Consider the following 15419-nt stretch of genomic DNA (forward strand, 5'->3'; position numbering starts at 1 on the left):
TTCAGTTTGCATATCAGCATGGCCAGTATCCAAAAACACATAGAAACAAGTTGGAAATCTCTCCATCTGTAGCACAATAATTAAATATAACACGACACGTAGACGGGCAGACTTAAGTAACCAATCGTCACGATTTAATTTGAGTCTGTTACTTTCTATTCTCAACCGCAGTTTAACCGCAAAAAATAATAGTAAAAATTTTATTTTAAGAATCGTTCTGAAACACTTTTCCACTTTATTAACACTGAGTTTTTGTTTATTCTTTCTGCAATGAGACCATGTACTATTTAGACATAGTTTCCCCAAAACGATTCACAGATATTCAGAGACACATCAGATTCGCCAGATTCATCACGATCAGATTATAACTGAAGACTTTAACCTTAAACCGAACGACACGCTCTAGCAGTTAACAAAATACGATGCAAGATCCAAGTTGAGATTGATTAATGGTCAGGTTGGAAGTGAGCCAGGAACTCCATGCATAATGTTTGATAGAAGACAATATTCCGCCATGCAACACGAACACGATTGTCGGTAGCGCCTAACAACTAACTTGAGAGACAATTTTTGTGTGAGTTTTTCCCAATTTGCTGAGTTACTTAGTTTATTAGATCATCTGTAATAGTCCGGCATTGGTGCGTAGTCCTTCTAGAAAGTCTGGTTCATTTTGATCTCGTCGTTGTGGTAGATGAACACATCCTTGAAGTACATGTTCTTGGTGTAGAAGTAGTTGAAGTTGATGACGCGGTCGAACGGATAGCCGAACGCGAAGCCATCGTAGAAGCGCATACCAGATCCAACACCGCAGGTGAAGGACTTGTCGTAGTAGTATCCCTGCTCGGAGGTCTTGGTCGTGTACGGCGTGATGATGAAGTAGAACTGCATCGGCATACCGCTGGTCCAGCCCTTCGGCAAGATCAGACGATCCGGGAATCCGCAGTGTGCCTCCGACATGTCTAGGGTGAACTTCTCCTGTCCGTTGTAGCCCAGCATGATCTTCTTGTAGAGGTCGGTGTACATGGTACGGTCCTTGACGCTCCAGTAGAAGTCGCGCGAGTTACGCACGAAGGTGTTCTTGCCCGAGGTGAAGTCGACCATGTACTGGTCGAGCTCGAAGAAGTACTTCTTGTAGTACTGCAGGTCGAAGAAGCGATCGAACTTCGGTCCGAGGAACATGCGGATGATGGCCTTGCCGGTGTACTCGGACATGACGTTCATGGTGTAGCTGAATGGCTTGTGGTTGAGGCGACGCTGGCGAGCGAAGACGGCGAAGTCGAAGTACTTGTCGGTCGACGGCATCGGCAGCACGTTGGAGACATCCGAATCGAAGTAGTCGAAGTAGGTCACCAGCTTGTCGAAGGTGACATCCTTGATGATGACTCCGTTGAAGTTAAGCTCGTCGTAGGTGTAGCTGGGCAGGAATCGCTTGAAGTAGTAGTACAGATCGATGAAGCGCTCGTACAGCTGGTAGAAGACCGGATCACGCAGGCTGGTCTCGAACTGCATCAGTGCGGACGGCCACACCTTGTAGGCGTTGTAGTCGTTTCCGGACAGCAGCAGGCGCGAGAACACCTCGATGTAGCCCATGTAGCTGGCGTCAACACCATCCACGTTGGAGTTGAGCAGGTTTCCGAAGAAGTCGATCGATTCCGGCAGACGCAGGTCGATGCGGGAGCCGTCCTCCATGATGTAGAATCCATCCTCGATGATCTTGCGGATCTTCATCTCCCAGCTGTTGATCCAGTCCAGCTTGTAGTAGAACTCGTCGGTGAGCATGTAGTTGTAGTCGCGGCTCTTGAACGGCACTCCGTTGAAGTAGCTGAGCAGCGAGAAGTATCCGGTCTTGAGCGGGAAACGCCACACCAGCGGCTTCACCGTGCCCATGTAGTTCGACATACGCTCCAGGTTGTAGCGAGCCAGCAGCTGCTGGTGCATGTACCAGTACAGCTCTCCGCGACGATCCTTCATCAGTCCGAACTTGTCTCCGCCCAGGAAGAACGGATAGTCCATCATGAAGTAGTAGTAGTACGAGTTGAGACCGATATCCTCCGTGTAGTAGTTGAGGTACTCCTCGGTGTAGAAGTTGTTGTAGTAGTCCACCGGGTAGGAGGCGGTGTAGTTAGCGTAGACGACGTTGTACTTGCCATTGCCGTAGAATCCGAACTTGGGATCGTACAGCTTCTTGTAGCTGATCGAGCGGATCACGTCAGTGTTGAAGAAGTAGTACGGGTAGATCTCATAGATGGCCGGCAGGACGAGACCCTGCAGGTCGGAGCGGTGCATCACGGTCAGATGGACGACGTAGATGAACATGCCCTCGTTGATGTTGTCACGAGCCCAGATGAGATTCTTGTAGTAGGTATCCCAGTCGGCGCTGTTGTACAGGAAGCTGAACAGAGCGTAGGTCTGGCGCAGGTAGAGCTCATTGTAGATGGTGAAGATCTCGCCCTTCTCTAGGAAGGCGCCTGTCTTGTACCAGTCGAAGAACTCGGCCACCTGAGTGAAGTCCTGCAGGGCGAACAGACACAGTGAACGTTACATCTTTCGATCTGCACTTTCGATTGATCGCGTTGGACACTTACGTTGTACTTGGACTCATCGGCAACCCAGGTCTTGGTGTACGGCATGTATTCCTCAAACTTGAGCGGCAGGTGAATGTTTCGGAGCACTTCGAAGAAGAACTTTTGCTTGAACAGGAAGTCCTTGTCCGCTGGAAGGAGGGAAGGATATCAGTATCTTGTTCATTGGTGCAGGCCAGTCACCAGGAGACTTACCATACTTGGCTTCGTACTTGGTGCTTGGAACGTAGGATCCGCTGGCAAGAACTGCCAGGGAGATCGCCACCGCCAGGATGATGAGCTTCATCTTGTCGAGCGCTACTGCTTGACTACAGTCACGAGACTGACTTTCTGGGCGTCCTGGCTATAGCTTTTATACTTCCGATGCATTTTGTTGCTTATCGGTCCGCCGGTGAGCCATAGAAACAGCCGAAAGCAGAGCGATACGACCTGAAAATGCATTATCAAATTTATTCCCAGTGCTTTGCTCCGGTGAGTAATGATAAACCCAGTGCTTCTTCAGGTCATCCTCCCGGATCGGAACTTCATCCCCAGCGTAGATGATTGTACTATCAAGTATTCCACAAATATGCAATAGCTGATTCACTGTTTTTATTGAGAAATTAATTACTGTTTTTGCTTAATTTTATAGAAAAGTAAAGGAATTAGGGTATTTTTTTTTATAATTATGATTTGTCTCCAGTTTGCGAGGAGCATATAAAGTAAGAACCTCTTGTTCTCGGCATTGCAACCTGGCACCTAGTTCTCGGCATTACACCCGCATACGGCGAACTGATGAACTGATGGTTGGGAAAGGATTTGAAACCGGTCCAATTGTCGGATTTCCGGGTGTATTAGAAAATCGCAATATCCGGACGGACCTAACAGACCAATGAACAACACAGCTAAGGTACGTAGTTAGCATGAGTTTATTATAGTTTTAAAATCCATTTTCCTTTCCCATCCCCGACTAAACTAAGTGTCAAGCAACGTGCCGCGAGTCTTTTTCGGTGGCGGTGGTTCAATTTTCTCCTTCAACACGTCCTCGTTCGTCTTCCCGCCCTTCCGTTCAAGCTGCTTCTCAATGATACGTGCATTGTTGGCGTAGCTGTCCGCCACCTCCCGCGCCTCAATCTCGTCCTCTTCCTCGTCGATGGTGGACACGGTTACCGAGCTAAACTTGCCCATATTCTTGGTATGCTTCGTCACCATCACCTTCTTCGGTTCCAGCGTGGGATTAAGGCTCGTGCTTGGTGTTTTGATGAACTCCGAAATCTTCGCCTCACTCTTGCACTTTACCAGCGCCCGGCGTATGACGAACGTCACCTGCGGATCGTTGCTGTGCCGGTAGTACAGCGGTAAGCCGCACTTTTTGCACTTCAACCGATGCTGCTTCTCAATGCCTGCGTCGCGCTGGATGAAGACGGTTTCGCTCGGATCGGCATTCACTTTGTTGGCGTGCCGTGCACTGTCGATCACGCGTGCACCATCCAACTGGCGGAGCGGTAGTTTTTCCAGTGTGCAATCTAAAACAAAACCAAGAAATTAGGAATTCGTACTTTAACTGCGCCGTGATGGGTGCGTGATCGGCACCATGCAATACCTAAGATTAAACTCATTTGTCCGCACAAACAGTAGTATATGTTGAGTGGTCCCGTTTCATTGTATTCTTCCTTGTCTTTCGAATCGGAACAAACAATACTACGCGATACTACTTTCGGCATTTTTAAAGCTGAACCACAGCCACTGCTACTGTACGGGGTAGGTGTTTACGATGTTGGACTGTTTTGTTTACATTTCTGCTCTGCTTCGCGCTAGCTGTCAAATTGTCAGCATTCAGCAATGGCACGATAAGCAGCGTCTACACGTGTGCGATTCCAAAAGTGAAGTGGTTCTGAGAAAAGCTCCGAAAATTTGAGCTAGCCCCTGTCTTGGAATATTTCAAGCAATGCACAACAATAGGATCAAAAAAGGATTTGAAGATCATCTTGTGTGCAATTCTTTTTTCACCTTCGTTGCAATGAGTTCGATTTCTACCTAAATGTGGCATCGTCCCACGCCGATCTCCCTTACTATCCGATCTGCTTTTTTCTGCTTAGTTTTGTACGCCAAATTAAAATTTTAGGATTGCAAATTAAATTAGGCAAACATTAAAAAGAGATTATTATTTTTTATTTTTCTCGATTGCTTGTACCAGGGCAAGACCGTTCAAAACCGTGGTACATTGATTTGAATGCTGTGAGGAATCTGAAAGGTGCTTACATCGGTTCTACGAATTATTAAACCTAAAACTCTCGCTCCTTCAACTACGCGTCACTTAACAATCCGTTTGCAGGCAGTCAACACGGCCCGCTGTCAAACGCTACACGCCGGGCCCGATTTCAAGGACATTCGCCTTTTTCATCGCTACCGCTGTCAGCCAACGATGGCCGCCCGACCCTACCACAGTGTAATGTTTTCGAGTTTTTTCACTCCAAATCTAGTCACATAGATTTTGCCTTACACACAGAAAACCTTTAAAAAATAATATTTAAAGTAGTAGCAGTAATTGGCAGTAACACGAACGCGTCCAGCACAAACGCGAAAGCAAACGGCAGTGTGATTCGCGTAGTAAATTAGGTCGCGCTGTAAGTACCCCGTGCGTGTGTGCGGTTTTGGTGCGGACACGTAAAAGTTGGTGGCTTGGTTGGGTTGGTTGGTGTCCTCCTCCTCGTAGTGTGTGCTCACGAGTGTGTGTGTATTTTTTTTTTTCTTCATCTTCTGGCCAGCGAGCCAACCAACCCTAGCAGGTTTTACAATGATTGCCAAATGCATGCCTTTCCATTGTAATGCCCTGTTCGGAAACCGTGTCGTGCGAACTGGTGGAAATGTTGTGCAAAAAAATGGGGAAAACTGTAAGCAATGGTAGGGAAATCCATCATCAATTGCATTGCTTGGAAAAAAATGGGATGCTTGTGTAGTGTTGCAAGCGGATTATCTAGCTGGGCGTCCTAGAGAGGAGTGTGCAAATAGATAGGGCTCACAATCGCTCCGATACACCGATCCTTGCAGAAATAGTGAGAACGATGATGATGATGGTGGTGGTGATGATGATGGTGATGATGCTACCTACTACGGCAGTATAGCGTACCATATTGTCACCAGCAGTTGTGAGTAAAGTATTGTCGAAGGCTCGCAGGCACAACGGATATGCATGTGTGTGTGTGTGTGATTGTGTGGTGCCATTTCATTCTGGCTGTTGTCCCGCGAGGCGCATTAACCAACCCCTCACCGTTTCGACGCACGTGAATTGTGCCCCTGCGCGCATGGTGCGGTTCATGGTGGGCTTTTGCGGAAAAAGCAAACCAAAACCCTCAAGCAAAAAAAAAAAACACGATTCACACGGAGAAACGAGCGAGAAAAAAATACATAGTTCCAGGATGTACCTCCTGCAGACATCCCTCTTAAACCATCTCTCCCCACGTGTGTGGATTTGAAGCAGAAGCATGACACAAATCAAGTAGCCTTTACGTGTGTATGTGTGTGTGTGTGCGAATAGTGATAAAAATCAATGGTTGCTACATATCGCAAACCATTGCTTCTCAAATAAAGCTGCACAAACTTTCCAAACATCCTTTCCAACTCGTGGTGGCTGGCTGCTGTTTCCCCGCGATGACAATGATCACGATGATGATGATGATGATGATGATGTGGTGCTGATAGATGAGAAGGGGAGAGTAAGGCTAGTAGAGGCGACGACGGCAGGAACGGTGAGCACGCGCGCGCAAGCGAGACGGACGAAAACGTTGATGAACGGACAAACTTCCGCAGTGTCTGAGAAGAACAAATCACTGAAACGTGGTGAACCGCCGCCGTTGGGTAGAAGGGGGAGGTGGAGTGTGGGTCGAGGGAGCAGTGTCCTGCAGGAAGCAGTGACACGGAAGTGATACCGTAGTGAACGCTTCTGATGGGGTTGTATATATTATTGCTGATAAGAAAACGGGCCATCAGAAAAGGGCGCATGTGATATGCAGCTGCCGTTGCAGCAGAGTATATCCACGCACGCACACATAGCCGCACGTGTGTGGTTGTGTTTGTGTGGCTTTGAAGGCGTAAGGCTAGTGAAGAGTACGGGGAGCGCGTGTTTTGCATTAGTGCATATCCTGTCCATCCAAGCCAGCGTACGCGGTAAAGCATGTAAACGGAGCCAGCAAAGTAGGCCTGGGGAGTACATTTTCATGCACACCACGAGATGCGAGAAAGAACCCCCGTACAGTGAGAAAGTATAATGGAAGTGAGATAGTGGTGTGTAGTGATGTGAGAACAAACCGAGCACAAATCTTTGTTAAAGATGCATTCGCTCAATGGTGATGGTGAAGGTGGGTTGCATTCCACCGTACCACGATGCACACGGAAAATGTGTGTTTGCACTGTACGTACGCGCAAAGTGGACCACCTACTTGGAGTAGTACTATTTACTACTACTATCCGGAGGAGAAACAACTTTCGTGTGTGTGTGTGTTTTCGTGTGTAATTGTGTGTGTGCGTGATGCACTCGAATTCATCTTGCATACATGCTGGAAAAAGGAAATGCATGAAGTTTACAATTGTATGCGTGCTTATATGTGTTTGAGTGTGTAGTGTAGCTAGCTGTGTGTGTGTGTGCGAATAATAGTAGTAGCCTCCTCACGTCGCCGGCTTCAGCATGTGTATCTCCCCCCTTCACCCTTCGATTAACGCCAACGCGTTTCGCGGGATGTGGCGGATGAGATTCATGAATGTTGCAAACATATTTATTAACGATATAAGTGAAATTATTGTTGAATAAGTTTTTCTGTGAAAATTTTAAAAGATGTATTTAGAAATTCTTAATTATAATGAAAATAGTGGAAAAAAGTTTGGGGAACGTGCTTCGTGTGTACGATCGAAGGAGGCGCCCAGTCTTTTGTACTACAGGGTGTACCGCCAAAGAGATAGTTAAGGAAGTTTTTGTTTTCAAATAGCATGAAACCCAGCGGGAAGATCGCTATATTTGTAGATGTTTTGGCAACATTCTGCCAGTTTAATTTAAACCATCAACCACTGTACCACAAACATGTACTGAAATTTAAATAATTTTTTTTCAAATTATCCACCTCCAGCAGGGATCTGCACCTCTCCACCAGATGCTTCCGCATGGTAGAAACCCGTTTTTAGTGGTATTCAAAACAAAGTAACGACCAAAAAAACTTGTTAAAACCCTCTCAAGTCATTCTTTGAGGAGTTAAGCTTGTGTTAAGAGAATGGCACCACAGTAATGATAAATGACGTGCCAAGGTTTTTTTTTTTTTAATATTTTTTGGTTATTCTTAGTTAATTATTATACGTGATTTAAAGAGCGGATGAGATGCACAAATGGCCATTCAACAGTGAGTTTATTGTACGCCAAGTTTTCTAGTCGTTCGAATTTAGAAAAAAATCGGGTTTTATCGACAGTTATGACTGCTCTAGACCTCTTCCTGTGCAGATACCTAGAAAAAAGGAATCTTCTCACGTAATTCTTAAAAAAAAATACGTGGATCATGTGTAGAAAAATCGCTTTTATTAAACGCAAAAAATCTTAAAATAATAAAATTACAAAAAAACCAAGCCGATTTGTGTGTAACATCTGGAGATGGACAATTGATCGTCTTCATAGTGATTCTCAGAACATAAAACATATAACAAAAAAGGCTTAGATTGCTTAGGTTGTGTGTTATGTTCAAATCGTTTATTGTTTTAAACATGTAAACATTGCTGTATGAACCGAAAAACACTGCATACTGAAGAGTTGCTAAATTTTTCATTATTTTAATTCCATAAATAATTGGAAAAATATTTCCAAAAATTATTTTAAACTCCACCGCATTGCACACCCTGTATTTTAATTACTACGGTATAGTAAATGATGCACCGTTGGCATCAAGTAACCATTGCAAAGGGTGCTTTTGTTTGAAGGATTATTCTCTCCGAGGATGTTTCGGTTCCGTTACAAGGATGGGGCAAAACAAGAGAGCTATTTTCTTTCCTAAACTTTATCGAATAATATTCGCTCAACAACACAGTCTCACCCATTCTCTCCGTTACCCGTTTTCCGTCCACAGATAGCTTACCAATGAACAGTTGGCGGTATGGTTAAGATGGCTTCAACAGAGGAACAGGATAGGAAAATAGTACTGGAATTCTGCCACCTGCTGGAGAAGTCGAAGCAGCTCTTCAACGGATTGCGCGATCTGCCCCAGTATGGGCACCGGCAGTGGCAGGCGTACTTCGGTCGCACGTTCGACGTTTACACCAAGCTGTGGAAGTTTCAGCAGCAACATAGACTAGTCCTAGATTCTAAGTATGGTTTAAAGCGATGGCAAATCGGAGAAATAGCTAGCAAAATTGGACAACTCTATTATCATTATTAGTAAGCACCGTTGCCGATCCGCTGCCGGTCGATCCCAACCGCCTAGCGCACACACCACCACTAACCGATCTACCTTTTTTTCTGCTGTTTCTGTTTTTTTCTTGTTGTTGCTCCTGTTGCTCCTGTCCCCAAATGCAGCCTTAGAACGAGTGAAACAAATTATCTCAATGAGGCATACTCTTTTTATGCTGCGATCAGAGGGCGCGCTTACTACTCTAGAGCAATCAAGGAGGACCGACCGGATCTCATGGTTAAGAAACTACGTTACTACGCTAGATTTATTGTTGTTTGTTTACTGTTGAAGAAGATGAAGCTAGTGAGAGAGTTAGTTATTGAATTGGAGCGACAAATACAGGAATACACCACGACGTAAGTGTGCCCCGGGGGGGCAGGTGAAGCAGGTCGGTCACCGATCTATTAACGTCCGTCGCAACTTCCTACCGTTTTAGGTACGAGCCAGAAGATCAGCTAGAGTGGTCACTAGTGCTGGAAGAAATAAAAGGATTCATCAAGGCGGAATCGGCCGTCGCCGTGCTGCATGCCGACACGAACCCGATCGTACTATCGCACAGGTTAGTTGTTAGCCGGAATGAAGCGTAGTGTGTAGCTTAGCGTTAGGCCCGTGCTTTCCGATTATTACCTTCTTCTTGCTCTTCTTCTGTAGCCTTCCTTTTGACTTGTTCCCGGTTTTGTGTCCTTTTTTTGTTTGTTGTTCCGTTCTATTTCTCTCTCTCTCTCTCTGTATGTGTGCGATATTGCTTCTTATTGTTATGCTGCGGGGTTTTCCCGTTTTGTGTGCGGTGCTTATATTATTTTTGCGGGCTTTGGAGGAATTTTTGCGTAGGGTATTGAAAGGCATTTTAAGGATTTGCTTAAGCTTAATGATTAAAAATAATGCCAGTAGATACAGAACGCAAGGAAGCTTTGCCAGTTTTTGCATTCATTTATTTAAATATTAAGCAATTATTTAACTCAGTTAAACAATCAAACAATATTATGAATTTAATATGAAGTAGCAGGATGGTGATTTTTTTAAAGATATTTATTTATTTACAGGCTTTTTCAGTTGTTAAGGCAATTGCATCCATTTTTATGTCAGGCTTCTTAGATGGAATGGGAAATGTGATGCCCTCAGATGATTTTGTCATAGTAGCCGTTGATATTGTACGCACTTATCCGAGCACTGAAAGGACGTGTACAATATCAACGGGTACTATGACAAAATCATCTATCTAAAAGGTATCTGATTTCCCTGTCATCTGAAGCCATATCAACTAGCTTTGTTTGCCATTCCATCTAAGAAGCCTGCCATAAAAATTGATGCTATTGCTTTATCAACTGAAAAACCCTGTAACATATTACGGCTCTGCCTCCTATTTTTGACTTTCCTTGACTTGATTTTCCACATAGCAGGAGTTACGTGTTATTCAGTTTGGATGGGATTTGATCTACAGTCCAGGCGTGTGAAGACGGGCGGCCCCAGTCAGTATTATCATGTATAAATCAGACCTGATATTTTGAAATGCTGCTCTTACGGTATCATCTGATTGGCGATTTCTTTTTATTTTATTTTATAAAAACGCCCTGGCCCATTTTTAAATATATTTAAAATATTACTGCTTGGTGACGTATTGTCATAACAGGCCTTACTGCTAAGGATTTTTCTCTTTAAAGTGATATGATTTTCTGAAAAATCCTCTCAAATCCACCTTTGCTTATCAGGTTACGTTTGTTAGGTATAATGTGATTTAAAAAAAGACAGTTTAATACGATCGGTAGTATTTATCGTTTAACCGCCCCATTGCTTTGCTATAGATGTAGCTTTCGGTTTTCCGTCCTCAATGCTATCTCCCCTTTCTCTAACCCCCAACTACCCTACTAACGTAACTTTTAGAAAACAAACTGCTTGCTACACGTAAAAGGGAAAGACACATGTAAACTCTACATTAAAAAAAAATCTGTATACTTACCGTACACATCACTGTTGTAGAAACAAAACCAAGTATCCGCTCCACTCTCTCGAATTACTTAACCCTTGCTATCCAAAAAGTATTGTACTTGCAGTACCCGTTTGAAAGGGCCGTAAAGCGTAAATAGTTTGTACAGTAATTGTATCGAACTCTGTAATGTCTCTTGTCTCTGTGTGTTCGGGTTAGATGTTTGGCGTGTAAGAATCGTCTACCGTGTGGTGTTCTTACCTCCTTTAAGTGTGTTCCGGCTTCGATTGATTGGCTGTGCTACTGCTGCTGCTCTATATCTCTATTCTCACATTCCACCTCGTTATTGGCTATCAATCTTTCCCGATGATACTTTCTTTCTTGTACTGGTTGGTGAAGAAAAACCCAAAACGCACACAGTATTTGTTGAGCGCTACTTCTTTCATTACCAAATTGTACTTCCTTCGTTAGTTTGTTTTGGGTCCTCGTCCTTAGGTTTTTCGATTTCCAACGATTGGTTTCTGTCGTACACTGTATTCGTAATTGAAATGTGTTTATGTTTATGTGTTTTAGTTTGTTTTAGTTTGATTTCTTTTTCCTTTATGTACTGCTGCTAATCAAATAAGCTAACAAAAAAAAAACAACAATTCTCTAGTAAATAAGACAACTTTAATCTTAAGGCAGTAAGAGCAAACAGTTCGATTTTGGCTTCAATTTCAATTTATTAATTTTTTTCCCCGGTAAACAATTTGGCAAAACTGAATCAAAATTTTTTGCATATCACGACGACAGCGGCGGCGGCAGATAGTCACCAAAATTGTTGTCTCTTTGCTTTGCTCTTACTTTAAAAAGAAAATTAGATAAGTATAAGATATAAGAATCGAACGAGATGTAACGCCCGAGCGAAGAAAACCCCTTTACCCACTATTGGCCCGTTCACTTTCATTTTGGATCATCCTTGCGCACGACGTTTCATTCATTCGGACATAGAAAAAAAAACCCGTCATTTCACTCTCATTCCGTCCCACATCCCACGTTTCGCTTCGATCATTTCGATCGCTTTTACTCATCCTTGAATCGTCCGATGTCCAGTGTCGGAAGTGAGTTGGTGTTTTGGTGTAATTTGATGATGAAAAGTGTAAGCCGAAAATAGGTCGTACATGTATTCATGTAGCGGTGGTGGTGTCGGGAAAGAGCCGGACGGACGGAGAAGGGAAGCGACACCCAAACATTTGTATCCCCCAGTACAGTAAGTCGAATCACAGCAGTACCTCTTGTGTTTTCCGTTCGGTTGTAGTGTGTGTTTTTCAAACCTTTTCAATTTCCAGCAACGATAAACGACGTTCAGATAGTTTTTTTCCATGTTTTTCTATTAACAAAAGGTCATTCGAAAATATTCCCATGCATTCATTCGTGCGATCCTCAGCGATCGTTCATGTTGATCCTTTCTCATTGGCAATTGTTCATGATAAGCATACCATTCCATCAGAAGACATTCAGTAACACACACACTCATACACATACACCAACACCATTGTGAGGCAGTCACACATACATAAATACATGCGCACCCTAGTGTCATTGTGTCAACCACACCGGTCACCTGCACTCCGAAGCAAACATCCCAAACTCACATATTTACATCAAACACTCACTCACGCACACACGAGTAAGGGTGACCAAATGTAGTCGAAAGCACGGGCCATTCGTCGTTCCCCGCACGGAGTAGGGTAACTTCACCCGCGTTGAATCGAAGTGGTTCTGGTTCCAGGTTAAGCCCGCTCACCACCCCGCCCTGCGAACGGACGCCGCACATGACGCTCAGCCTGCAGGAGATTTTGATCGTCGGTTCCGCCTGCGAGCAGGCCAAGTTTTCCGAGCTGACGATGGACATGTTTCGGTAATTACGATCAAGCTCTAGCGCTTTGCAGTTGCCGTTGAGTTAATGTTTTCCTCTCTCTGCTCCATCGCCACCAGGATGCTCCAAACGCTGGAACGCGAACCGACCGATGCGATGCACCCGATGATCGGTCATCCGATGGCACACGGAGGACCACACGACGCTAGTCCGGCGGCGAGCCGTATGCCACCGTACGGTGTTCCGGGGTCGAAAGGTAAACGAGTTGCACCCTCTGATATTGCTTTAACGATATTGAGCCTCCCGCAAAGTCTTCTTCAGCTCCGTCCGTAGTAATGTAGAGACTGGGAACGCGTTTCGTTATCCCTTAGAGACGTAGAATCTTTTCGAGTTCGAGTTTAGCTAGGCAAGGGCCAATCGGGTAGCCTAGGGATAGTGCCACTGATCTTTAACACGGCACGAACGAATTTTGATGGAAGAAACTCCAGGAGAGGCCTGGTAGCACTCGTGACGGTCGTCTCTCTTGACCCTATTGTTGAAAGAGCTTGAAGGATTCCTAATGGGCTTTCTCGATTGTAATAGCACTTCCATCGTTTGATTTCTTCTACCTCTCTTCCAGGATACGTGGAAAACGGTGATCGACGCGCGATGCGTGATAATCCACACAAGTACTTGCTCTACAAACCGTCGCTCAGCCAGCTGATGGTGTTTCTGTCCAGTGGGTTCAAGGAGCTGCCACCGGGCGGTGCCCTGCTGCTGTACATGTCCGCCGACGGGTGCTTCTCGACTACGAAGCATCCGCAAGACTGTAAGTAATAGGCTGCGGGGCGGGCACGTGCTCGCGCTGTATTAACCACGGCACAATGCTTCCGTCCACAGATGGTTACGAGCTGGGAGGATTGGCGACGAGCGTAAAGCGTGACGCGGTGGACAGTGGGCTGTCGGTGCGCGGGAAATCGAGTGCCGGCTACAAGGAACCGCACTGTCTGTATCCGGGCGACCTGTACCCGTACACGCGGCGGCCCCTCTTCATCATAATCGATTCGGACAATTCATTCGTGTTCCAGCACATACCGAGGTTGTAGCCACGGGGGGGGGGCGTTGCTCTTGTCGCAACGAAAGGGCGATCGGGCATTAATACCGGGTTTTCGTTTTGCAGGTACTTCGGTCAACCGTTAGTTATACTCATGTCACCACAGGATATTCCTGCCAACTACCAAGGTAAGCTCACACTCGACGAGCTGCATAAGACTGCCTCAAGTGACGAATAAACTACCGCCGTTTTTTGTTTTGCTCACAGATTTGCAGCATCACGGTTCGCTGTTTACGCTTTTCCTGCACTCTCCCATGACGGCCATGTGCTACATCTGTAACGTCGGCGATGTGCCGATTCATCACTGGGAACGATGTCAAAGTTACGTGGACCGGTTCGTGACCGAAGCGTCCCGGCTAGTGACGCGCTGCCGGATGGACGAGATCGAGCAGGGTATCGGTTACATAGGTACTGACCCGCTGCTCTCTCGGTAGCCTCCCGTCCTCAGTAACTTACATCACTCTCTCTCTCTCTCTCGCTCTCCCTCACCAGATTCGTCGTACGTGCAGTTCTTCGGTGATGATTTCCTGCGAACGCTCATTCTACGGTTCGTGTTTTGCGACGTCGCGTTACGGCTGCACCGTGGCTTCCGCGGCCGGCATCAGCGGCCCCGCTGCGAACCACCGCTGCCCGGGCCGGAGCTGCTGGAGCACCCGTCGCTGGCCCACATCGTACTGCAGCTAGCGACGGCGCTCGACGTGCGGGGACACTTTGTCGAGGGTCCGGAAGGCGATTGATGCACGGTCGCCGGTACGAGGTCCGCGGCACGGTGGTGGTTCCCATCCGTTGTGTTGAGTGTAGGCTTCCACGTGTTCACCATGCTAACAACGCAGATCGTGCTGAGCGTCACGATCATCGTCCATGTCCGATCGTTGCGCGATCGCTGCACCCCACGCCCGCATCGTTCGGCGTTGAGTTGAACGGAACCGTTTCCTTCTTCCAATGCTCCGCGCGTCTCGGATCGCCCGTCGGTGATCCGCGCAATCTTGTGGATGGGCACGGTGTGGACAAGGTGTGGACACATGGACATAAGTATTTGGCAGCAGCAGCGCGTGCATATATACGCGCCATATACTCAAAAAACAAATCGGCTAGTTTAAACGGCTTGTTGCTTTCCAACGTCTTCTAGCGTGATCGGGGGGAGAGTGTTTCCCTTTTCTTTTCTTGTGGGGTTTTTTTCTCGTTCGTTTGCTTTACTCTTAAAAAACACATACGCGCACACAAACACAGACACACACACAGACACATGCAACCAATTCGATTTACGGACGGGCAGCGGATATAGATATGTGTAGCTTTTTACGCCGAATTGTTACTATTTATACGACAATTATTGGCTTGCGGAAAACTTTAGCATCCCTTACACCCCCCCCCTGGCAGCACTGGGCGCGTTTTGTGTGCCATATTTATAAGGATGCGCACACGCGGATGCGGAGGTCACTCTCCCCACTGTTGTTTCTGGGCTAAGCCATTTGGAATGACGACCACACAATCAGTGAAAGCAAAAGACCAGTCGCGCGCCATGTTTCATTTTTTCTCCCATTCCACCCACCCCCCCCCC

At 46.0% G+C, this 15419-nt stretch overlaps 3 protein-coding genes across 6 annotated transcripts; 1 reads left to right on the top strand and 2 right to left on the bottom strand.

Moving 5' to 3' along the window:
* Nucleotides 1-567: 567 nt before the first annotated feature.
* On the bottom strand, nucleotides 568-2927 carry LOC118513178 (hexamerin-1.1-like). The gene is made up of 3 exons (XM_036058639.1): nucleotides 2778-2927; nucleotides 2586-2713; nucleotides 568-2511 (listed from the first exon to the last, which is right to left on the bottom strand). The coding sequence occupies exons 1-3, from the start codon at nucleotides 2866-2868 to the stop codon at nucleotides 652-654; spliced, it is 2079 nt and encodes a 692-aa protein (XP_035914532.1). The 5' UTR covers nucleotides 2869-2927; the 3' UTR covers nucleotides 568-651.
* Nucleotides 2928-3470: 543 nt separating this feature from the next.
* Nucleotides 3471-4384, bottom strand: LOC118513179 (UPF0428 protein CG16865). Its single transcript, XM_036058640.1, has 2 exons — nucleotides 4165-4384; nucleotides 3471-4087 (listed from the first exon to the last, which is right to left on the bottom strand). The coding sequence occupies exons 1-2, from the start codon at nucleotides 4283-4285 to the stop codon at nucleotides 3537-3539; spliced, it is 672 nt and encodes a 223-aa protein (XP_035914533.1). The 5' UTR covers nucleotides 4286-4384; the 3' UTR covers nucleotides 3471-3536.
* A 446-nt stretch (nucleotides 4385-4830) lies between these two features.
* LOC118513181 (protein SCAI) lies at nucleotides 4831-15419 on the top strand. Of its 4 annotated transcripts, none has more exons than XM_036058641.1 (11): nucleotides 4831-5188; nucleotides 8663-8970; nucleotides 9109-9339; nucleotides 9420-9542; nucleotides 12664-12807; nucleotides 12885-13021; nucleotides 13385-13573; nucleotides 13645-13843; nucleotides 13925-13986; nucleotides 14066-14266; nucleotides 14351-14595. In XM_036058641.1, exons 2-11 carry the CDS (start codon nucleotides 8690-8692, stop codon nucleotides 14593-14595), a joined length of 1812 nt encoding a protein of 603 aa, XP_035914534.1. In that variant the 5' UTR covers nucleotides 4831-5188; nucleotides 8663-8689. The 4 variants fall into 4 exon arrangements, with proteins under 4 accessions (XP_035914534.1, XP_035914535.1, XP_035914536.1 ...); XM_036058642.1 differs by lacking the exon at nucleotides 4831-5188 and adding an exon at nucleotides 5496-6919; XM_036058643.1 differs by lacking the exon at nucleotides 4831-5188 and having other exon boundaries at nucleotides 8690-8970; nucleotides 14351-15419.

Source organism: Anopheles stephensi, chromosome 3 (genome assembly GCF_013141755.1).
Source record: "Anopheles stephensi strain Indian chromosome 3, UCI_ANSTEP_V1.0, whole genome shotgun sequence".
NCBI lineage: Eukaryota > Metazoa > Arthropoda > Insecta > Diptera > Culicidae > Anopheles > Anopheles stephensi.